The sequence below is a fragment of the Equus caballus genome, chromosome 14, assembly GCF_041296265.1.
Source record: "Equus caballus isolate H_3958 breed thoroughbred chromosome 14, TB-T2T, whole genome shotgun sequence".
NCBI lineage: Eukaryota > Metazoa > Chordata > Mammalia > Perissodactyla > Equidae > Equus > Equus caballus.
The window spans coordinates 53,836,193-53,860,117 of record NC_091697.1 but is presented as its reverse complement, the minus strand read 5'-3'; the positions used below and the strand labels follow the sequence as shown (position 1 = coordinate 53,860,117).

At 46.4% G+C, this 23,925-nt stretch overlaps 3 protein-coding genes across 34 annotated transcripts in view; 2 read left to right on the top strand and 1 right to left on the bottom strand.

Moving 5' to 3' along the window:
* CDC25C (cell division cycle 25C) overlaps positions 1 to 11,017 on the bottom strand; it is a 34,416-nt gene extending 23,399 nt beyond the window's left edge. For 3 of the 28 annotated variants that reach the window (XR_011425556.1, XM_070234198.1, XM_070234197.1), the window contains exons 1-7: positions 10,019 to 10,115; positions 5,175 to 5,384; positions 4,351 to 4,445; positions 3,342 to 3,387; positions 1,698 to 1,731; positions 1,494 to 1,583; positions 417 to 515 (exon numbers count right to left, since the gene is read on the bottom strand). Coding sequence is in view for 25 of the 28 variants with exons in the window: in XM_070234198.1 (XP_070090299.1) it covers positions 417 to 515; positions 1,494 to 1,583; positions 1,698 to 1,731; positions 3,342 to 3,387; positions 4,351 to 4,445; positions 5,175 to 5,384; positions 10,019 to 10,023 (579 nt within the window). In the remaining 3 variants the exon portion in view is untranslated. Of the gene's footprint in view, positions 1 to 416; positions 516 to 1,493; positions 1,584 to 1,697; positions 1,732 to 3,341; positions 3,388 to 4,335; positions 4,446 to 5,174; positions 5,385 to 5,821; positions 6,057 to 10,018; positions 10,127 to 10,583 lie in introns of those variants that run through there. The other 25 variants (XM_023617621.2, XM_023617620.2, XM_023617623.2 and 22 more) reach the window with 21 other exon arrangements.
* Positions 5,728 to 10,003, top strand: SLBP2 (stem loop binding protein 2). Of its 2 annotated transcripts, XM_023616949.2 has the most exons (7): positions 5,728 to 6,238; positions 6,488 to 6,546; positions 7,373 to 7,467; positions 7,574 to 7,678; positions 8,314 to 8,466; positions 8,607 to 8,730; positions 9,503 to 10,003. In XM_023616949.2, exons 3-7 carry the CDS (start codon positions 7,427 to 7,429, stop codon positions 9,632 to 9,634), a joined length of 555 nt encoding a protein of 184 aa, XP_023472717.1. In that variant the 5' UTR covers positions 5,728 to 6,238; positions 6,488 to 6,546; positions 7,373 to 7,426; the 3' UTR covers positions 9,635 to 10,003. The 2 variants fall into 2 exon arrangements, with proteins under 2 accessions (XP_023472717.1, NP_001254730.1); NM_001267801.1 differs by lacking the exon at positions 5,728 to 6,238 and having other exon boundaries at positions 6,380 to 6,544; positions 9,503 to 9,653.
* On the top strand, positions 10,145 to 20,391 carry FAM53C (family with sequence similarity 53 member C). Of its 4 annotated transcripts, none has more exons than XM_001504275.5 (5): positions 10,145 to 10,480; positions 13,750 to 13,979; positions 14,361 to 14,418; positions 15,605 to 16,389; positions 17,322 to 20,391. In XM_001504275.5, exons 2-5 carry the CDS (start codon positions 13,902 to 13,904, stop codon positions 17,577 to 17,579), a joined length of 1,179 nt encoding a protein of 392 aa, XP_001504325.1. In that variant the 5' UTR covers positions 10,145 to 10,480; positions 13,750 to 13,901; the 3' UTR covers positions 17,580 to 20,391. The 4 variants fall into 4 exon arrangements, with proteins under 4 accessions (XP_001504325.1, XP_014586132.1, XP_003362854.1 ...); XM_014730646.3 differs by having other exon boundaries at positions 10,450 to 10,547; XM_003362806.5 differs by lacking the exon at positions 10,145 to 10,480 and adding an exon at positions 10,794 to 10,934.
* The last annotated feature ends 3,534 nt before the right edge of the window (positions 20,392 to 23,925 follow it).

The following is a 23,925-nucleotide window of genomic DNA, read 5'->3' as shown; positions in this document are numbered from 1 at the left end:
TGACCTCAACTTTGTAAAACTTTACACACAATTAAAAGATTGAGAAGCAATAAGTAAAATGTTAACCGTGGCTTTTCTCTATGAGGTCGCTATTTTCTTTTTTATACTTTCCTATATTTTTAAACCTTTTTCACAATGGGCACACAGTACTTTTAAAATCAGGGGGGAAACACTTAAAGAACAAAAAAGAAATTTCTTAAAAGGCCTAACAATTTTTTCTCCCCTTTAAAATTTAAACAAATAGAAAGATTAGAGGACATACGTCTCCTCCCTTTCCCTAGTCAAACGTTATTTCTCCAACCCTTTTGCTCAGTCAAGCCAGCTTAGAAAAACTGAAAGGGTCATAAATCCAGACCTGCTATCCTATACCTCACAACACTTCAGCTGACCCTTGATGACAATGTCCAGTGACTCACCAGTAGAGAAAGCGGAGACATATAAGGCCCCTCTGGTCTCTTTCGAAACTTCAGGTTCCTGGGTGCCCACCACTCTAAAAGCCTCGAAGTGTTGTTTTCCTGCATAAGAAAAACTACATTTGCTGGAGGAAGAGAAGTGCTGGCAGGCCCTGGTAAAAACATTTCATCTGGTGAAGCCATGAATAGCCCTCATGAAACACATTAAAGGTAATCAAGGTTGACCCTATATCCTGAGGATATAAATTATGCTTTGGATTTGATGTACAGTATGTAGATTTGCTTTAGAGGATGCTAACTTTATGATTAAAGCAAAAGGAATAGAGGAAAAAAAGAGCTGACTGGGGACAGGATGGTGAGATTTTTAAAAAGTGATTTTAAAGGGAGGTTAGAAGGACAGTATTAAATCAAGAAAAAGCTGATTAGAACAGCCAAAAACATAGGCATAACTTAGTCAATGTGAGAAAAGAAGAACAGCAGCTATCCTTTATAGATATTGACTTGGGGGAAAGGGTGGAAGGCAGGGACGAGAAAAAGATGGCTAGAAAAGGGGATCAGTTGAAGGGATTAGTTAGAGAATTATCTTAATGATTAGGTGGCTCTGAAGGAGGCCCTGAGGCTTAGACAAAAAGGTCCATGGCTTTCTTAGAACAGGGGCTAAGAAACTAAGAGGGAAATAAAAAGAAATTAAGAAATCCAGACTTGTATGTGAAACCATGCAAAAAGTATGTGAACAAGTTACGTACATTATCTCTCTCTCTTTAAAAAAAAAAAGAGAGAATTTATCTCTAAATTCCTAATACTACAGTACTAGAGATTTTTGTCCTTAAACCAATCAACTGAACATGAGTAATAATGGCCTGCTGTGGAAGACTTGGAGGTAGGTTTTTATCCTAGGGTCAAACTTTAAAGAGAAAAAAACAAAACATACCATAAAGAATTTTTTTCCTATAGTGATGCAGTTTGTTTGTCTAGCGAACTGAGGCATACACAGCTCTAGGTCTCATAATGATACTGATGAGTTGCTCCACTCAAAGAAAGAAAACTGCTAACGTATCTAGGTTTCCATTAAACACTCACATTTTCCTTATTTGTGGATGAGCTACATATCACATCTTTCTTCTTCTTGCTGTGGTCCAAGGCATTTGGAGTGCTACAAAGCAGCTGTGCCTACAAGAGACCATTTTTTGAGAACATCTAGCATCTTCAAGCCACAGCTGAGCTGGAAAGCCTCTGCATCCCACCTGAGAAACAAACCCCACCCAAGAAAGAAGGGCTACTTACTGGGCTGCATTTTATAACGTTCTGGTGATGATTCCTATAGATCAAAAGAACTGCAGTTAGTTAAGCCCCAAATACTGTTTGGTTATTCTTCAGTGGCTCGGGGCATCCCAACTTTTCCTTTCTTCCATTCTAGGAGTCCTATATCTAGTTACGTCTCCTCCGATAACAATACATAGGGTGCTCTCTGTGGTAAATATCAAGACATTAAGTGACATAACTATATATATATACACACGCATCAAAGATGATGAGTTTGTCCTATATCTTATGTAGACAAATTAAACAATTTAATAATTTTCCAGCATTGACTATTGGGAGCTAATATTTACTTTTTATGAATTTCTATCCTCCCTCCCAGGATTTTATCCAGTCTACATGGGTTAAGACATTTTAAGCAATTCAAAGAAAATACAAGCAATACAAAGTGAAATTTTCACATGTATTGATAAAAATAGTCATGGAAAGCCTTCCCTCGTGCACCAATGTAGCACCTAATTCACCTCAGCATCGAAGGATAAAGTTCTAAAAAGATTAACACAGTCAAATGGAAAACTTACAATGAGTTTAATAAGTTAAGAAGTTGAATTAAAATTACTTTTCATTCCTCGAGTATTCTCTGATTGAACATTTTAAGATCTTCAACAAAGAATCCTCATGAGTAATAATAACAAATATTATTAAATGCTTGGTATGTTCTAAGGATTAAATTTCCCTACAATGGCTGTTTATCAGAAGTGTTATTATTATTTTTTTAAGATTTTATTTTTTTCCTTTTTCTCCCCAAAGCCCCCTGGTACATAGTTGTATATTCTTTGTTGTGGGTCCTTCTAGTTGTGGCATGTGGGACGCTGCCTCAGCGTGGCTTGATGAGCTGTACCATGTCCGCACTCAGGATTCGAACCAACGAAACACTGGGCCACCTGCAGCAGAGCGCGCAAACTTGACCACTCGGCCGCGGGGCCAGCCCCCTAAGATTTTTTTTAAAATTTTTTTCCTTTTTCTCCCCAAAGCCCCCCAGTACAGAGTTGTATATTCTTAGTTGTGAGTCCTTCTAGTTGTGGCATGTGGGATGCTGCCTCAGCGTGGCATGATGAGCGGTGCCATGTCCACGTCCAGGATTCGAACTGATGAAACACTGGGCCGCTGCAGCAGAGTGCACGAACTTAACCACTTGGCCACGGGGCTGGCCCCAGAAGTGTTATTATTATCTCTTTATTATTACTTCTTTATCATGAACAAAGAAACTGAGGTCCCATGAAGTTAACAGACTTGTCAGAGCCACAGTTGGTGAAGCAGTAAGCCACTGGAATCCAGACTCTCTGATTCCAGAGCCTACACTCTGCACTTTTAACCACTAAGATATAGCACTACTCACATGCAGATAACAGACTATGCCTAAGTGCAGTATTCCATTTTCCTCCATTTTTAAAGATAATACTGATTTATGTGATGGTTAAAATGAGTAGCCTTCATTTTCACAACACTATTCAGACCCAGGAAACTTAAAAACCTTTCAAGGGAAGGATCTAGGCCTTCAGGCCCACTTATACCCAAAGTGACACATTCTATACTCTGCATAGTCTAAATAGGATAAAATCCCCGTGTCAGTATTCAGCATGGGGTTCATTTAGCCAAAGAACTTACATCGCAGATAATTGTATCCCCTGAGGTCCTGAAGAATTCAAGTGACCTGCAAACAGATATGAAGAGTTATTCTTGTCCATGTATCTTGTCTTTCCTTCTGATATCTTCATTACCAGTAAGTCATATTAATTTCAAAAGCTGACCTTTTGAACACAAAGTCTCTTGATAGGTACCAATTTCATGGTACAAGGTAGCAGGGTACAAGGTACAAGTTCGTGGAAATTTAAGAATTTACACGTGTCACTGAAAGAAGAAAAGTTAGGAAGCAGTACACTATGTTAACCTACAGAGATTTTTTTCATGAGTAGAAAAGAAAGCTTACCACTCAGTAAATCTAAAATTAGAACAAATACTAAAATGGTTGACTAATAAAACATATTCCTTTCAGGCACAGGCCTTATAAAAACACATAAGAATTAGTTAACAAATTTTTCTTTCTTTTTTTTTTTTGAGGAAGATTAGACCTGAGCTAACTGCTGCCAATCCTCCTCTTTTTGCTGAGGAAGACTGGCCCTGAGCTAACATCGGTGCCCATCTTCCTCTACTTTATATGTGGGATGCCTACCACAGCATGGCTTGCCACGTGGCGCCATGTCTGCACCCGGGATCCGAACCAGCAAACCCCAGGCAGCCCAAGCGGAATGTGCGCACTTAATTGCTGCATCACCTGCTGACCCCAAAGTTTTTCTGTATGTGGGTTTCTTTGCCTCTGCTGAGATTAGACTAGGGCATAAAACTCATCTTAACTACTACTTTCATTCTCACAATCAATCAGTCAACACATATTCCTTCCTGTCTAACTTTTCAAATGCAAAGCGGCTCCTATTAGTGTGATCTTTCTCTTCCCATTGGTTTAATCATTCTCCTCAAAAATCTTCTGGGTACCCAAAAAATTCCAACTTCAAGGCTCGCTACCTATCTTTATCACCTTCCATCTCTATCCTTCTACCCTGCCCTCCCCCTTAAAAGTTATTCTTTCCCTTGAGGCCTTTACCTCCCTTCTCCCTACCAGTTTCATCATGGTCTGCAGAAGTGGTAAGCTGAGTGGCAGACATCTCTCCACTGCTAAGATTCGAAAGATCAAGGCAACATTTTGGGGTTCCTCTGTTGAGACAATAATACATTAAGATTCCCATTAAGTTGTAATATCCTTAAAAGACAAAGATCGTGTTATCCTCTTGTTTTGAAACACCTCTCAATGACTATCACATAATCTGAACAGTGTCCAAATAAATCTAATTGCTTTTGGAAATATCTCAGACTAGGATGAGAAAATTCTCTTACCTTTTCTCTACTCCAATAATCTGTACCTCATTTTCTCCTCACCCACATATTGAGACAAGATAATTTTTTAAATTAAGAACCAAAGTTCATTGGCCAAGATAGGTCTTGACCCCACATCTTCTGCCCTTGTGCACCATGAGTACATAAATTTGATTTCTCCCTGCAATCTTTAGTACTTCTCAGGTCCATAACTCTGCAACTTTGTTTGCTAGCTGAGGCATCAGGGCATGACCAAAATTTAAAGTACAATAACAGTAACACTAATATTGATACCACTAAAGTGACCAACTCACACAATGCAAGAGTTTTCAAAGACTTTTCCCAGACATCACATCATTTGATTCTCGCAAGATTCTCATAAGATAGGATAGTATTATTATTTCTATGTCACAGAAAAGAAGCCTGAGACTCAAAAGGGTCACATAGTTAGTCAAGGGCAGAGCTGAGACTTAAACTGTCATCTTTGAGCCCGCATAGTTAAAAACAAAAACAAAACCTAAAACTGTTTAGAAAAGCAAAGGAGATAAGGTCTGAAAAGAAAAGCTTTACCCAGACAAAATGCTTAGGTGTCCAGAATCACCAAAGAGTTTGTCCACTGGCGTTCTAGGGAGATCTGGACAGACGGTAAAGGAAGTGTCTCTCTCCAGGAGCAGGTTTAATATCTTCCTCTGATTGGATCTAAAACTAGGTCCTGAGCCAGGGCTTCCTGGCTCTCTCGTGAATGAGAAGAGTTCTGCAGACATGGTCTCCGAGCTCTCACTAAGAAAAACAATAAAACCTAGCTAAGAGGCGAACGTCGTCTATATTGTCTAGCTGTCACAGCCTCCCCCACCCTTCCCAGCAGCGGCGAGCGGATCGGTATCGCAGGAGGGGCATCCCCAAACCGTGAATCACAACTTGGCTTGATGGTTAAATCGCACTTGCCCGAAGCGGCTTGGCCTTTTCGTCGGGACCTGAATTTACCGAGAGGCAATCTCAGGACCTTAAAGAGGGAAAAAACCCTTTGGTTCCGGGCCACACAGCTCGTGACTCCTGACCGGAAGGAATTCACCTCTCCTAACTCGTGATAATGCCTATTAGGTCTTCCGAACTTCCGTTTGCCGGGCCCGGACCGGACCCTGAGGGACCATGGGGTCTCGGCGATTCTGCAGCGGAGACGACTCCGGGCTAACCTCAGGTTTGAGTCTGAGACCTACCTTCAGGAGAAAGGGAGTGGATGGGGATCAGACACAAGTGAAGACTGGAGCAGAAGTAAAGGAAATCTGGAGAAAGGAAGCGATTAACCAGGCTACAATTCTGCTTCTCGACTGGATAGGCCAGGGTCAGGATTTGCCGCTTCTCTCCGCATAGAGTCGAAGTTACAGCTTGCGTGCGAGGATATCAACTGCCACAGACCTTGACCATTCAAACCTTCCGCCCTCCCAATAACCTATCCCGCTCGCCTCTAAACTGCGTCAGCCAATCTCCGCGCGTCCGCCCAGACCCCCTCGGCCAATCGTTTGTCTCGTACATCACCCGGGGGCGTGAGTTTTCTCGGGCAGGAGCACTATTTGCCCCGCCCCGCAGCCAGAGTCGGATGCCGATTGGCGCACCAGCGTTCAGCGAGCGACTAGGTAAGCCCCGCCCCACAGGGAGCCTGGCGTACCATTGGCTCTCCCTCTAGCCAATCGCCACACCCTTTCTGAGCTCTCCTTTCCCTCTGCTCGTCCAACCCCGGGAGATTTAAATTGCACCTGGCCAGCGACGACCACTGGTTAGGATAAGACCTGGAGACGTTTGTTTACTTGGGTGTTTTAAACATTTCTTTTTCCTTGCTTTTTTCTCTTGTCGTTAAGTGGACCTTTCCCTCTTAATTTTGCTAGCCTTCCGCTGGAGATGGAACATTTGCTCCTGGTGTGGCAGACGTTGGGGCGAGACAGGTGTGCGTATTTATGCTGAGGGGCATTGGCCCCTTCCAAGAGCTTTCCTTGTTCGGTGTTCCTTTGAGAGCGCAGCATCTCAGAGACGCTAGGTTATGTGGGGTAAAGGAAATTCATTTTTCAGGGAAAGTAGGGGAGTTGAATCATCCCTTGGCATAATCCTTATCACAGTCCCAAGGATCCCAAACTTTGGTTGTTTTTGGAAATTTGCACTAGGTGATATTAAGAACTTAATCTTGGAGTTTTGCTTTTAAATAATCCTGTGGAAGTGGTGGTGGGTATAAATGAAACAAAATTGGCCATGAGTATTGAGTGATGGGGAACTGGGCATCCATTATATCAGTGCTCTCAAAGTTTAATGTGCATACTAATCACCTCGGGATCTCGTTAAAATGCAGATTCTGACTCAGTAGGTCTGGGTTAGGGCCCAAGAGTTTGCACTTCTAACAAGCTCCCAGCCGATGCTGATGTGGCTGGTTCTGGGACCATACCTTGAGTAGCAAAGCATAATGTTATTCTCTTCTCTGTATATTTGATATTTTCCGTAATAAAAAATGTTTAAAATAACCTTGGAAGCTCTTTAAAATGCAGGCCCCCAAAATAATTCAATAGGTCTAGAGTGGGGCCTAGGAATTCTCAAGGCCTCCAGGAGCTACCCATGCAGATGGCTTGCAGATCTCACTTTAAGAAACAAATCAGAAATGCAGCCTTTATCTTTGAGAAACAGTAAATCAGAAATACAACCTTTATCTGGTGGTAGGATCTTGGTGGTGGTAGTGGCTGAGAGGTGCAGTGTAGTCAGCTGGGTTTTACCCTTTTCATCTGTAGAATCTGCTTCCCCTGAAAGAAGGTGTGTGAAGAATCTTTGTCTCTAAGATAGAGATGGTGAGTGTGGGAGTCAGCACAGAGTCCTGCCATGCCAGGTGAGTTCAAAAATCAGGCTAGGGATTATGGGAGTGTGGGATGAGTTGGTTTCTGCTTTGATGACTATAATCACACTTCATGGGACCACTGTATACTTCCTCGCAGGTGGGAAGTAGAGACAGATGAAACTGTCCTACAACGGCGGCAAAAGCAGATAGATTATGGCAAACGCACGCCTGGTTACCAGTGCTTTCTGCAGCAGGTCCCCAAGTGAGTACAGTTGTAAGTGGTCATAACAAGAACATCAACCAAGTGGCTTTAGTTCAGTGTCGGGTGATGGAAAGATACTAGAATCTGAGTGTTCTCACCAAGTTGGAGCATTACTAAAACTAATTCTCCTGCAATCTAATCTCCAAAATGAGTTTCCAAGATTTTTTTCAAATAGAACAAGTCATACTTGGCCCATAAGACTTTTTAAAGCTCTACCATGCTTGCTATTGAAGTTTTTTCCTTCCAACCATTTTTATCTCATGCCTCCAGCTGACTTGGCTAACTGCAACATATTTGCCTAATTACATGTACGTTTACATGCATACCTTCAAACCAAATGTATGAACGCGTAGAATGCATTTTAAAGGGATATCAGATACTATCTTCTTTTATATCTATTTTGACTTCTGAGGGAGTTGGAATATCTAATTTATCCTTCCCAGAAGAAAGAATATTAGCAAGTTAGGAAGTTTGGTGTTTAATCTGATTTGATTTGTTTTTTCTGTTGGATTGACAGCATTGATCCTACCTCATTCTCAGGGAATTCCCTAACGAGTCTCCTGATTCATTGTGATAAAGCAGTGAGTTGTGCCCCTCACCTTGACCTCAGTCTAACACATATTTGTCATTGCCAGAGCACAGCGACAGCCAGGACTTCACCCTCAAACGCCAAACAAGAACAGGAGATACAGCCGTCGCTCCTGGGATGCCCAGATCAGGCAGTGGAGAAGAGCTCTACATTCCTGGGACCCCCCCAGCCAGCCTCTGCAGGGCAGGGGGGCTGAGGGGTGTGTACACTATTCCTAGTTCCTGCTGTGAGTGGTGGACTGAACCCTACCTCTCCCCACTTCGCAGAGGTTTAGCTTTCGCTGGTTGAAAAGGGGGTCTAAATGAGGTACATGTTCCTCTGACTCTGCTGCCTTCCTAGGCAGGGAATGGAGAGTCTCTTAAAGCCAATGGATTCCACCCCTTTGGATGACCTACTGGATGACTGGCTTCAGACCCTGGAACACTCGGAGAATCTTGACGGAGGCCAGGAGGGAACCCAGGCAGTATCCTCTGCTGAAACCCATTAGAGCAGGGTCAGAGAGGGGTCTGGCCCATGAGGTCACAATGAAGATGGGGTTCAAGGTAGTAGCCCAAGAACAAAAGAAGGAAAATGGGGCAGCAGGAACAAATAGGATGTGAGTAAAAAAACCTTGAGAACTAAAAGTGGCATAAGGAGATTTAATTATAGTTAGTAATGGGGGGGGGTTGGGCTGCACTAGGGGCTATTTTATATTTGATGAAAGGGGTGTAATCGTTCTTTGAAATGAGGCCTGAAACCTGACTTACAGGTTTGCTTTTTTTTTAACTGTCTCAGTTTCTTTCAATGTTTTGCAAATGGAGCCACTGCTAACTTCTTATACTCCATCATTTAACTTTAGTAAGCATGGTTAATAATAAAAAGGGGGATCAGCGAGTGGTGAAAACCGAGGGCTTTAGAGCCTTAAACTGCTTTGTAATACTACCTTTGCCTACCACATGGGCAGTCATTTAACCTCTCTAGCCATTTCATCTATCAAATAACGAGATTTTGCTTCACTCGATGATTGTAAGCAAAAATGAGTATACATATTTAAAGTATGTAGCACAGTGCCTGGCACATAAGTGATGCACAACAGCAATTATTGGAAACCATGTCTCCTATAGTTCATGGTCCCTGCCCCTGCTCCTTCTTTTGCCAAAGGGCAAGATGCAGAGCAAGGAAATGTGCAGTGCATCTTCCCTCCACCCCCATTTTCTTCCTAAGTACCTCCCTTTCCCTTTACTCTTATTTTTCAGTTTGCAGACCTGGTGGCTCCTGCTTCCTCCCTTCCCTGGCTCTATGAGGAAGATCCCCACCACTGCCTCTACTTTCTAGTTTATCATAGTTACTTATCTGTCCCAGACTTGAGTGGGGAACAAAATATTTAGGGAAAACCGATGTCTTTCAGGGGACTTGTTGCTAAGTATAATAGTGAAGATTATTTGCATTACTGCTACTTTCCAATAGATTAAAAAAGAAATCTAAAACTCTGCCCTACAAAGAGATCACAACACGAAGCCATTGTTTAAAACCTCTCCTTTTTCCATCTTTTTGCCCGTCTCTCTAAACCTTTGATAGCTGAGACTTGAGTTTACATAACAGCCAGAAACCATCTAGCTGTTCCCCAACCTCTTCGCCTTCTAACGTCTACATTCGGTCTCTTTCAAAAGGACTTAAACTTTGGCTGAGGTGGGAGGTGGTAGTGGTGGAGATTTAATAAAAGGTAGTTTCTTCTTCCTGAAGAGGAAATGTAGCGCCATCAACATCTTTACCTCATCTGCGTGTTTTCTCCCTCCCTTTCTGTCTTAACGAAAAAGGTCCAGCTGTAACCACCGTATTCCCCGCCCCCGCCCCCCCCCCCCCAAGCAAGCAACTGAACCGCCTATGATGTCATAATCACAATCCCATTACCTCATCCTGCTGGGGGGGGGGAGGTGCGTAGAGGGAGGAGAAGGAGTGAACAGCCTTGAGCCCTCCTCAGTTTTACAAAGTGTTTTGGGTAGGGGCTAATTACAGAACCAAGTAGGAACGGCCCCGCGACCGTTATAAATCCCGGGTTTATAAGGTTCGAGCCGATCCGGCAGCTGGAAGAGGGGCTCCTGGGACTCAGAGCAGGCCTTAGTCGGCTCTTGGACTACACTTCCCAGAAGCCTTCACGCCGCGGACGGGTCCTCTGCCAGGGGTAGGGGGATTCCTTCAGTAAGACGGCCGTAGAGTGCGGGAAAGGAGAGCAGGTGAGAGGAACCTTGGTCAATGCTGTTATGCTACCCGAGCCGAGTAGAGTGCTGTACTTGGGCCCAGGTAGGAATGGAGGGCGGGGGCGATGGCTTTGTTTACCTTCGTCCGACACGGCCTCCCCCGCGGGTTTCGAGATATGCCTCCAACTGGGCCCGTCCACCTTCTGCAATATTTTGGAGGGGGTGACACGATAGTGAGGAAGCCACCCTCATCCCTAAATCAAAGAGCTGGGCTCGTTCCCGACAGCGCTATCCAAGAAAGACTTTGAGAGAGAAACGGCGCCGGGCTGGAGCCTCCGCGGGCGGTTCAGGGGGATTCTGTGAACCGAAGCGATCCCCCACACTCCTGAGGGGCCCGTTGGTTCGTGCCGGCGCCTTTTAAGGGCACCGTGGGGCGAAAGGAGCGCTCAGAGCTGCTCCGGCCGCGGCCCTGGGAGCTGGAGGAGCCGCGGTAGGTGGCGGAGGGCAGGTGGCGCTGGGGCCTCGGGGCGGGCACCTCAACCGTCCCTCCCTCCTTCCCCCTTTCCCCTCCCCCAGCCCGGCCGCCCGCGCGGTACGGCTTCGCTGGCCGCCTCCGCGGGGAGAGCACGGGACCCGGTGGGGGAGGGGGTGGCGGAGTGCTAAGTCCCAGACCCTCTCCATCCCCTTGCGTCTTGAGTTCGCTTCCCGCGGCCAGATGATGGAAGCTGATTGGGAAGAGGCGAGCGACAGCCCCCCTGAGCGAGCCCTGGCGCCCCCCCACCAGGGGCCAGCGGACCCCCCATGCCCCACCCCGCGGGGACAGGCAGGGCAACCTAGGGAGAGGTTGAAGATTGGTGGGGGGCCTAGCTTTTGCTTCTTCATCGAGGTGGGGGGGAGGGGTGCTCCTCACTGTCACCCCTTTCCCCACCAGAGCCATATGGAGGAAGAGCAGTCAGATCCCCACTTACCTGTTCATGCACCTCCCTGCCTCCCTCATGTTTTCTTTCAGTCTCCCCCAGAGGTCTGGGACTGGGACCTGGGGGGAAGGTCCCTAGGGGATTTGTGACTCTCCTCTCCTTTGGCCTGACTTGATCCTAGGTTCTCCAGGTTTCAACACAACCTCAGCATCCCTGAAACCCGAATGTCAGGGGTTACTGCCATCCAATAGGAGATGGGGTGGGAGTCCAGTCTTTATTTTAGGGGGCTAATGGTGGAGAGAAAGCCTGGATTGAGAGTTGGGCCTGGTGGGGTTTTGGGCAGGGTCTAGGCCTGCTGCTCTGTGAAGGACTGAGCCCCGTGCCAGTTGTTAAGCTGAGAAGTTTTAACTTGTTTAGTGAATGTTCAGGGCCGTCTCTGCCCCTCAGATATACAAAATGGAAGGGGAAGGAAGGCGGCAAGAGAGAGCTTCTTACACTTTTTTCTATGCCTGCCTGAGAAAGAGGAGGCCCCTCGTGGAGCTGGTTTGCCTTCTTTTGTGTCCTGGTTTGATTCCTTATGGCTTCCGTTCTGTTCCCCCTCTCTGCCTGGCCTGTTTTAGGAAACTCAGGCTGAGAGTATCAGTTGCGTGGTGGTAGTTGCATTGTTCCAATTACCGCCGTGTGTGGCCACATCCCAACAATTAAAATGCAGAAAAACACAAAATCACTCTCTTCGCTTGATCCCAGAGAGAGCTGGGAGTTTGCTGTTTGGCCAAATGCCTCATGAAAAGCTTGAAAGAGTTTGCTTCACTCCCTGCTCCTCATGGCTGGTCAGCCTGAGGCCTGAGGTCTCTGGGATAAAAGTGTGCAGTTAGGTTCCCTCTCTACTTGATCTCTGAGGGTAAAGTTAAGAAACCAAGAGCAGAAGTGATATAAGGTTTAGCTTCTCCCTCAAGAACATAGGGGAAGCAGTTGAAGGGAGCTTTCAGGAAGCTGGAACTTCGTTCAGGGTGGTAATAATAATTATGCATGAAAATGATAGTTAACTAGAATGATGATTGGCTTCTCACACCTTTCTTCCAAAAAACTCCAAGTACATCCACGTGTATTTCTTTGCTCTTCCTTGTGGCGTGCCTCCCTCTGAAGTGGCAATGGGGTAGAGATGATTCCCTCCTTTTTGCAAAAATAGAAAGTGATCTGCCCCCAAGGTCACAGAAGAGCCCTTTTGGGCTTCTCTTGGTATGCAGATGAGGAAGGTTGGCATCCAGCCAAATAGATAAACTTGATCTTAATGATATCATCACTTGTGGCATTCTGAGGCTTCATAGAGCAACAAACAGGAGGATTGAGAAACAGCAGTCTATGTGGACTCCTGATTTGTACAGATCAGACGGTATGCTTTTTACATTTTAATATTTCATGTTGTATTGTCCCTGTGACAGATTAAGATTATTCTGCCCATTTTACTTATGGGTAAACTGAGGTCAAGAAAGGTTAAATGATTTGACAAAACTGTCACAGCAAATAAGATCAAGATTTAGATTTCTTGATAGTTCTCTCTACTAGCAAATGCTACATACATTCTCTGATCAGGTGTCTGCTTGGTGGTCATTTCTGGGAATAGGCAGTACAGTATCAAAACACTGCGTTAAGCTCCCCTTTTCCCTTGAGCAAGGCCCCTCAAGCAGTTGTGTGGGCTTGAAGCCTGTTTTCTGAATTAGTTTGCTTCTACTGAAACTGACTGTGAGAGTCTAGATTAATTGTGTCCGTGGTCTTTGAGTCAGATCCGGCTAAAAACTTAGTTGAATGAAGTCATAGAGTAGTTGTTTTTAACATCTATAGAGTTGAAATGTAATTGGAATTACCCTGGGACCATTTCCTTATCCTCTCACCAAAGGTTGTATACTCTATATTGTTCTGATTGGTCTGAAGAAGAAAGTCATTCCTACAACCACTGCTCTTCCCTGATACCTATTACTATTTCTGTTGTTTAGGAAAAGGGTACCTCTGTTTGCTTGTGCCTAGAGGATAAAGAAAATATTGGGCTAATCAGGATAGAAATAACCATTGGGAATCCCTCTCATTTGAGCTGTTTTTGAAGTGGTGCTGGTATTCTGGGTAGACAGAGCAGAGCATGAACCAGTTAGGAACGGCAAATAGGTTTCAACTTGCTTGCTAACTCCAGTTCATTTTACTGGTTATCTGGAGTGCCAAGTTCAGGATGTTTCTGAGGCTATGTTTAGGCTTAGCAGGAGAGAGCTGTGATCAATTAATGATGTCTGCCAGAGGCCTGGCTTAGGGATGCTGTGGTATGTGCCATGCATTTTCCATCTCTGGACCAGGTACATCTCTAATATCACTTGGGGCTGGTCCCTCTGTAATTGGCAGACTCAGCAGGCATGACTGGAGAGGGAAGTCCCAATGGTGCTAGAATGGTGCTGCAGTGGCAGAAGACGGCTCACGAGTGAGGTCTGGAAGAACGACAGGGAAGACATCCATCATTTGCTCCAAAGTGTGCAAGTCAAATCCTGGGGAGAATCATGATAACCCTGATCACTGAGCAGCTACAGAAGCAGACTCTGGATGAGCTGAAATGCACACGCTTCAGCATCAGTCTGGTAAAAGACCAGTCTTTCTGCTTCTCCACGACCCCCTCCCCCTTTTTTCTGAGGCTGTTTGTTGCTAATACTTCACCCTCGTCCTGTGCTGTTATGAGTCATGGTACTTGTACTGGAAGAACCCAATAAAGGCTCAAAACCCAGCCCAAAAGGAAGGGGGCAGGAATTTTAGAGAAAGGACAGCAAATCTTGGGTGGAGAAGGGTTTGAGATGTTGGAAGATGTGGATTATTTTACTTGCTAACTTTGGAAAGACAAGAAGAGAACACTTAGGAGTCCCTAACATCCTTATAGCCCATGGTTTGCAGGGGTGAGCTGAAGAGGGCTTCCTAGAAATCTGTGTGCTGAACCTGAATCATGATGGCTATTCTCTCTCCCTTAGCCTTTGCCTGATCATGCAGACATCTCCAATTGTGGGAACCCTTTCCAGCTTGTGTCTGGTAAGGCATTGTGTGTGCATGTGTGTATGCCCATCCTCCATCCACACATTTCTTTCATTGGTTTACAGTGACCAGGGCTAGCTAGCCTACATCCACAACTTTGTTGCCAGGGTCACCTTCTGAGATTGGCACTTGTCTCCATTTTACTGCACCAGCATGGAATTTATCTGTTTAGTTTGCTCTTATTCTAGCCTTGTGGGGACTTTTGTCATCTAATTTTTTTGAATAGGTAATACATTCGGATGGTTCAAAAATTTTAAAATAGCAGTAAGTTATACTGAGAAAAGTCTCCCTTCTCCTGTCCACCCAGCTCCCACCACCTCCCTAAAAGTACCTCCTATTATTAGTTTCTTGTCTATCCAACCAGAGTGTCTTTATATAAATAGAAGCACATTTAAATGTATATTTTTTATTCTTACTCTTTTAACACAAAAGGTTGTATACTCTATATGTTATTTGGTACTTTTTCTTCTACTTAATATAGCTAGATCTTTCATATAAGTGTGTTGTGTTGAGCGTTTCCTTGTGGGTGGCCAGACGCAAAGGAACACGAGCAATCCTAGGGTTTCCGAAGCACAGGTGCCATCAAAGGCCTTCCCCACCCTGTTTGCCCTCCTTAGGAATGAGAATTGTCTGTTACCTACTTGATTACCTCTTACTCCTTGGCAACTCTAACTCCTGTCTTGGTGCTGTTGACACATAGCAAGGGGAAATGCTAAGGCAGGAGAGCATTGATCTGCTATTCACAACCCCCGGCTGCAGGGCGAGGGAGCAAAGTAAGGCTAGATGGAGTGGGGTGAGGACTGAGCAGGGCACACACACACACATTTGTTTCCCTTGACTCATTCTACCTTTGAGAGGGAGTGGCAGGCAGTATATGAGACTATATTTTCCATTTCAGGTGGTTCCTCGTAATGGAGGCAGTATAGCATAGTGGTTAAAAAACTTAGCCTTAGCATCAGACAGACCTGAGTTTGAATCCTGCTTTGGTCGTTTGATTCCTACGTGACTTTGGGCAAGTTACTGATCTTCTCTCATCTGTAAAATGGAGATAATAATAGTACTTACCTCATGAGGTTTTTGGGAAACCTCACATAAAGTGCTCATTACATTGTGTGGCACCTAGTAAGCTCTTAAAAATGTATCAGCTATCATTAATATTATTTTTATTATGAATGCCTTCCAGAAGGTGCTTCCTGGAGGGGCCTACCCCACTGTTCCTGTGCTGAGTTCCAGGACAGCCTCAACCTCAGCTACCACCCCTCAGGCTTAAGCCTGCACCTCAGACCACCCAGCCGGGGAAGTTCCCCAAAGGAGCAGCCCCTCTCCCAAGTCCTAAGCCCTGAGCCCCCAGACCCAGAGAAGCTTCCTGTGCCCCCTGCCCCTCCATCCAAGAGGCACTGCCGCTCACTCTCAGTGCCCGTGGACCTGTCTCGCTGGCAGCCAGTGTGGCGGCCCGCCCCCTCCAAGCTGTGGACTCCCATCAAGCACCGGGGCAGTGGTGGAGGGGGTGGGCCGCAGGTGCCTCACCAGAGCCCCCCAAAGCGGGTCTCCAGCCTCAGGTTCCTCCAAGCTCCCAGTGCCTCTTCTCAGTGTGGCCAAGCTCACAGACCCTACAGTCCTCCTTTCTTCAGCCTGGCCCTGGCGCAAGATTCTTCTCGACCCTGTGCCGCCTCCCCCCAAAGTGGCTCCTGGGAGAGTGATGCTGAGTCCCTGTCACCTTGCCCACCCCAGCGCCGCTTCTCCCTGTCACCCAGCCTGGGCCCGCAGGCAAGCCGCTTCTTGCCCTCGGCCCGGAGTTCCCCCGCCTCCTCCCCAGAGCTCCCCTGGCGACCTCGAGGCCTCCGCAATCTTCCCCGAAGCCGCTCACAGCCTTGTGATCTGGATGCCCGCAAAGCTGGGGTCAAGCGGCGCCATGAGGAGGACTCCCGGCGGCTTCGGCCTTCCTTGGACTTTGACAAGATGAATCAGGTGGGACCAGCAGGACTGGGGCAGCTTGGATGGGAGTAGGGAGATGCTGTTCCATTTTCACTTTTGAGCTGCCCTCTGCTCCATGCTTTTCTGGCGGGGGCTCCCTTGGAGCTCCTTTCTGTCTGAGCTTTTGCTCGGGTAATCTACCATCCCAGTTTGCTCAGGACTGTCCTAGTTTTAGCACTAAAAGTTCTATGTCCTGTGAAACTTCTCAGTCCTGAGGGTTCCAGAGAGACTGGGGTGAGACTCATGTTAAACCTTCCAGGGACCCCAGAATGTCCTGCTAGAGGAACTTTCCCTCCTCTCTGAGAATGCATAAGCCACAAAAGTCCCATCATCAGTACCCCGGCACTCCTTGCGCTTAAGGCTGGTTTTGCCACTTGTCCTTCACTGCTTCAAGTGGACCAGCGGGGGCTTAAGCAAAATGGGCTACTGCATCATTCATCTGTTCAACAAATGTTTTGTGACTTCCCAGTGGGACTTGCTAGTTGTTGTATGCACTTGCCCCTTTTTTTCATATGCTTCCTTCTAGACTACTGAGTCACAACCCTCTTTGAGAACTTATTCACTTATTGATAGAGTCATTCATCCAACCAATCAGCCAACATTTATTGAATACCTACTATATACTAGGCTCTGACTAGGCACTGATAATACAATAGTGAAACAGGCAGACAATATTCCTGCCCACATGAAGTTTATAAACTTATCTTGAATTTAATAGAAACTATGGGCCCTTTCCTCAAAGAAATGTAGGTGTACACTAAATTTTCCAAATTTTATTAGGGAGTTCACACACTTTACCCTAAAGCCTAGGACTTCTGCCTTCAAGGGTAACCAAGAGAGAGACTTTGAAAGACAGCTTGAGCCAGGGTACTCTTGGGAAGGTAGTGTCTTTGTTTGCCTTCTTAACTTTGTTGTTTGTTTGACAGAAACCATACTCAGGAGGTCTCTGTCTCCAAGAAACAGCCCGGGAAGGCAGCAGCGTCTCTCCACCATGGTTCATGGCCTGTAGCCCCCCACCCCTCTCTGCTTCCTGCAGCCCCATTGGGGGTTCCTCCCAGGTGCTGAGTGAAAGCGAAGAGGAGGAGGAGGGGGCCGTGCGGTGGGGGCGGCAGGCGCTGAGCAAGCGGACACTATGCCAGCAGGACTTTGGGGACCTGGACTTGAATCTGATTGAGGAGAACTAAAACTGAGAGGCTACTTCCTGGGGCCACACAGACTGACTCTCTTATGGCTACTAACAAGTGTGGAGGCCCCAAGGCCAGGGGCCCAGCCTGGGAATAGGGGTGAGTGGAGGGCTCCCACTCAGGGCAGCCGGAAATCTTCTCGCTCCAGGAAACTCGACCATGCCGAGAGACTGGCCGGGACAAGATAAACGGAGCTGGTGGCGGGAGGGACAGCCCCAGAGCAGACCCTTCCCATGGCGGCCCTGAGTGTGAGTATCCCTGCCACCGAGAAAGCAATGGGCAGGGAAGGAAGGGGTCTGCTGACCCCAGCTCGGGGAATTTCACTAGCCCCTTTGCTTCAAAGGGCACTTGTGTCTTAGAATTTGGCCAGGGTGGGGGGTTCATTCAGCCTCCTTGGAGAAATTGTGTGAGAGTGTGTGCATGCATGGGAGTGTACTCAAGGAAAGGTGTGTTTGCATAGCCTTAGGGAAGGAAGGCACTTGCTCCTTGACAGCAGAGCATCATGATACCCCCAGGATCCTGAGTTTCCATGGGACAAGGGGCTTGTTCAAGGAGTCAAGAGAAGGGCATCGAGTTTTTCTTTTTTCTAAGTAGCTCTGAAACCAGGCTTGTAATCCATAAGCACCACTGGCTCTACAAAGGATTCTGTTTTGGGGTACAGCAGGGTCTTTTAAGTGCTGTGACCTCATCTAATGGTCTTTTCCTCAGGCCCACCCTTTCCCCTAGATAGATCTAGTATTGGGGGCGGGAGAGGGCTCTCCACATTGTTTCTGAGCTGGCCTTTTTTTCTCATCAGATTGCCTATGCTGTGTACAACCTGCCTCTCTCGTTCTCTGAATAGATGCAAGCACATGTGGGCAACTGAGGCAGAGTTGAAGGGCTCCATCTCTCTCTTTCCCTCCCTACTGACGGGAACTTTTTCCTGTCACTCTCTGACCTTTGAGGGTCAAGAACAAGGAATGAAGGCCCTGTATTGGTCCCCAGCATCTATTGAGGCCAACCTGCAGCAGGAGAAGTGGCATTTGGTCTGCAGCGGACATGAGTGAGCTCGCCTCAGCACTGCCCTTTGGAAGCAGACTGTAGGGAAACCTGTTGTTATATGATTGAGGCCGAGCCTCTTTTCTCACCTGCTTGAGAAAGAGGAAGGGGATATCAGCATTTACTAGTTTGCTTGTCTTCCACTCCTGCCAGGAAATGTTTATTTGCCTCTAATTGGCCCTGAGAGACCTCAGGGAGGTTGGGGCTCACTGAGGGATTGGCTGAGGATGTGGAAAGCAAAGGCCGTGAGAAGCAGCTGGGAGTTTGTTGTTGTTGGATTGAATTTCGTTTTTTGTTTCTCACCCACAACTTGAGCCAGGGCAGCAGGTCCCAGTGACCACAGTGAGGCGTTTAAGGACTGCAGGAGCCTTGGTAGGACTGGCACCAGTGGAGATGCATACTGAAGCTGCTGCCACAATAGCTTGTGAGGGTCTGTCCAGCTTTGGTTAGACTCTGCACAACCAAATTGGACCTGTCCTTCCTGTTTATTGGAAGAAAGGCATTTTTCTCTTCAATTTCCAGGGTGTCTTAGGACCCAATTCCTTATATTAGGGAAGAAGACCAAAGTCTATGTGTTTTCTTCCTCATGGAATTGAACCTGTCGGTTGCTGGGTCTCCCACATGTCAGATAGGAGCATCAGTGGGGCTCCAGCCTCTTGGCCTCCACTCCAGAGGAGATGCTCATTTCTTCTCGAACCTCTGGCCCTCAGAAGTTCTACCTTTCCAGGGCTCCTCCCTTTCTTCTGCTAGTTACCATGTATTACCAGTGAGCTACCAGGTCTGTAGGGGCCTGAGAGAGGCTCTCTGGAGAATCCAGGGAAACTGTGAGCCCAGGAGTTGCCCATCCTTGTTTTCACCCTGCCTCTGGCTCTTCTCCCTCTTTAGGCCATAATTTCTCTGGTGCCAGGTTCTTTTCCTCTTGGGACATCCTCATCCCTGGGCTCTCTGCTGCAGATTGGCTGTGCCAGGTTCCAAAAGACCACTGGCAGTGCCAACTGGGTCACTGCAGACCCTAAGCTGAAGAAGTGAAGGCAGTAATTCTGGCCTCCACCCTGGCTTCTCCAAAGTCCTTGGGCACCATCCTTAGGGGAGAAAGTCTACAGATACTATATTTGAATTCCATTACTTTAAGACTGGAAGGTTAAACTAGCTGGAACTATCATCTTGCTTCCCAATCTAAGCATCTGTGGCCCTGGGACAAGCCTTTTCAAGAAGTGGTTCATTTTGCTTTACACAATAGATCTGTTCCAACAGTTCTGTGTAAACCAAATGCTATTTTTCGATACATTTGGACTGCTGACCATTTAAAAGCAGCCTGTGATTGCTTCTTTTGTAAAGCAAGCAACCTCCCTCTACTTTAGCAGTTTTGACTATTTGGATTTTCACATATTGGGCTTACCCAGAGTGGAGCACACCTACAGGGCTGTGGTTGATGCTGGGTAGACATCTGCATCTGTGTTGTGTGTGTGGTGTGGCTGACCAGTAGGTGAGTATTCCTGCGTGTGTGAGTGAAGCCACTCCCAGGCTGGTGCTCTCGTCCTGTGCCCGGTGACTGCCCAGTGGCAGCTCCAGCTGCCCTTCACTCCCACCTGCTGCCAAAGTCCCTGTGCTAATGGGATTACAAACACAAAAAGTGGAAAAAAATTTTTCGTAAACTTTGTTTTATATTAAAAAAAAAATCCATAAGTCTGTGTGTGTTAAACATGAGGTCCTGCCTCTGTGGCTGTGTTTGAAAAAATAAAGTTTTATTAGAATAATGCATTTTCCCAAGCAACCTTGTGTACTACAGTGTCTTCTTCCTTTCTCCACAAAGAAAGGCAAGGAGGAAGCAGGGAGAAGGCTGCCTAACTCTTCCACCCCTTCCTCTAGGACAAGGCTGGGCCTTTGCCCTTTGAGGGCAGTATCTGGTCCCTAGGCCGTTTGCAGCCACAGCAGTCATATCCCATGGCCTGGGTTTCTGTTAAGGCCTTGGTTATTTCTGGCAGTCTGATTTGGTTTATTTCCCTGGTACTTATACCCATCTCCTTTTCCCTGCCGTCACTCTCACTTCCACCAGGCTGAAGTTAAGTACAGGCATACATTGGAGATATTGTAGGTGCGGTTTCAGGCCACTGCAATAAAGCAAATCACACAAATTTTTTTGTTTTCCAGTGCATAAGAAAGTTATGTTTACACTATACTGTAGTCTCTTAAGTGTTCAATCGCATTATGTCTAAAAAACAATGTTTGGGGCCGGCCCGGTGGCGCAGTGGTTAAGTTCACACGTTCTGCTTCGGCAGCCTGTGGTTCGCCGGTTCAGATCCTGGGTGCAGACATGGCACCGCTTGGCAAGCCATGCTGTGGTAGGCGTCCCACGTATAAAGTAGAGGAAGATGGGCATGGATGTTAGCTCAGGGCCAGTCTTCCTCAGCAAAAAGAGGATTGGCAGCAGTTAGCTCAGGACTAATCTTCCTCAAAAAAAAAAATTAAAAAACAATGTACATAATTTAAAAATACTTTATTGCCAAGATATGTTAACCATCACCTGAGCCTTCAGCAAGTCATACTCTTTTTGGTGGAGGGTCTTGTAAAAAACGCAGTATCTGCCAAGTGCAATAAAACGAGGTATGCCTGTATTAATACATTCTGAGAAATGCTTGATGGTGTAGTCAGGAACTTGTCTAGATTGGTTTGTAGGCTTTGAGAAGTGGGGAGAAGGCAGGATGGGAGACTTGACCAGGAATCTCTTATTTTAAGAGTTTGCACATGTTATGTCCTGGAGAGATGGAGATTTAGTCATCAAAATTCAGATTCCAAAGATCTAGGCAATTTCTCCATCCTAAAAATACTGCTTTTGGAAAATTATCCTAGCAGCAGAGCTTCTCTTTTCCCCTAGAAGGTGGTATTTTCCCTGATGCTTCAATTTGGAATGTTCGTTTGCTGAAAGAAGCTGTGTGGCTTATTCTCTCCCTTTAGATCTTTCTATTTCACCCATTCTTCTCCCTATGTTAGCATTCTTCCAATGTGTGTGGGTGAAGGGTAGTTGCTTAGAGATCTAGGCAGAAGCCTCTGTCCTTAAGGCATAGCCTTTCTTTACCAGTTGTGGTGCTGACTTGCCAGGTGGCAAGAAGAGTCAAGTTGCTTAGCCTCCGTCCCAGTTTCTTGATTCAAATTGGTAGTTCTCATCGTTGAATACCAATGAAGTGTGCAAGAAGACAGGATTGGCTTGACTACCTGGAGCAGGAACGTTTGAGGGGATGAAAATACACTCTGAAAAGAGTGGGAGTTGTCACCTGCCCTGGAAACAAAGGAGGAGCTTTGAAGGGGGTGGGGCAATGGTGTGTGGTTAAAGAAGCTCAGAATTGTAGGTTTTTTCTTTCCTTAAAACTGCTGTTTTGCCTACTGTTTGAGCAGAGGTAGTTTGGACATCTAAAATGACTTCTCTCCCCTGACCCCCAATTTTTTTCCCTTTCTGTTCAATTTTTTTGTTGGGCTTTTCTACTGTTTATTTTCTGTGAGGCGAAATGTGATTTCATTTTCCATTCCTAAAGTCCCACTAGTACAGGAAAGAATATAAACTCCATGAGGGCAAAGGTTTTGTTTCATTCAGTGTTGTGTCGCCAACACTTAGAAAAGTTACTGGCATATGAAAAGTGCCTGCCTTCTCTGTTGAATGAATTTCCATCTTTGCCTTCCCATACCTAAGCTTAGGCACATTTCTGTCTCTGGTACTGTGAGAAGCCAGCTTTGGACACTGGGGCAGTAGTTAGAGCTCCATATAGGAGAAAATGCCAGCAGTGAATTTTGGTAGAAAAGCTGCAAGGCAGCTGGGTCCTGTATGGGTTCACCCTTGTTTCCCCACTACCAACCACAACTTGTGGGCCAGGTGCTGTAAGAGGTGTCTCTTGGTGCTTCAGAAAAACATTGAGTCAGGCCTCAGGTTGGCTATAGGAGATAGAAATTCCAAGGAATAGGGAGAGAAATAGTCCGAGGAAATGTTTCCTTGGTGCTCCACAGGGTTAGTTCTAGAATGATTTCTCTAGATGTTTTGTATTTTTATTGAAGTCAATAGTTGGTCCCCTTTTGCCCCCATCATTTGCTACAAGAAAAGTAGGTCAAAGGTAAAGACGAGGTTGTGAACAGATTACTGGGTAAGCGCCTAAGTCTTGGAGAAAGAACGAGCTGCTGCTTTTTCCAGTCTGTAGGTCAGATCAATGAAAGAAATTGCTACTTTTAGGGTAACAATCTTGGATTATTACTAGACCCTTTATCTTTCTGGTTTGTGTCTGCTCCCATATATATTCAGTCTCTGTGTCCATAAGACCATGGAAACTGTGCTAGTCTCTGACATTACCGATGTTAATGATCGAGGTTTCCAATTGCCTGGTGTGAATAACAATCCAGGCAAAAAAATTCAGTATCTCCCCTTCTCTACAGCCCCTTTTCTAACAGGAGCTATCGATCTCCCATGCCTGTATTAAATGAATTCAGATAGGAGTAGTGGGGTTCTTGGCCCACAGCCCCACCACTTCAGTGGTAAGGTGAGATGCTATTGAACCACAGAAAGGAATCTCTACTTCTGGTCTCTTTCCAATTCCCCTAAAAGTTGAATTGAGAAACACCTGACTTAATAACATTGGCCCACTTGGAAGGGGAAGAGGAGCTCTACGTGTTTAAGTCAAAATACCAAGATGTTGGAGGTATGTTGGCCTTCAGCCAATGCAAAGAATGGCATTATCATATTCAATGGATGTAACACATTGGTCAATTGGAAGGGAACCTATGAAGTACTGGTAGTATAGAATGGGGTGGTACCATGTTATAGGCCAGTGAGAAGAAAGATACTGTATCCCAAGGACCAATGGGGAGAACGTTTCCTAAAAGATAACGACAGGAAAGGTATCAGATTATTTTTGGGATAAGAAATCAACAGAGTATTGGGGCGCTAACTTCTAAGCTCGAAACATCCGCTCGCTAGGTACCTTGCCCCACAGCCCCGATGACCGTAAAAGTATTTCATCTTAAGAGGGTAAGCTAAAGCTTCCTCAGATATGGGACCCCCTGAAGAAAGGTTGGGACCAGGATGGTGCCATGGGGGACTGAAGGACCCGCCCACTTCCCTACCCCGGCCGAAACTGCAATTCCCCTCCCTGCCGCAGGGGGCACTGCAGGCCCCGGGGAGGTTGGGGCGGAGCGCTGCGAGGGGCCCGGAGCTGCCGCCCCGCTCCGGAGCACGGGGGGCGCTGTGCGGGGCCCGGGCTGCGGCTCCGCTCCCGGCCACGGGGGGCGCTGCGCGGCGCCGGTGGTTGGTGGTGGCTGTTGGGGGGGG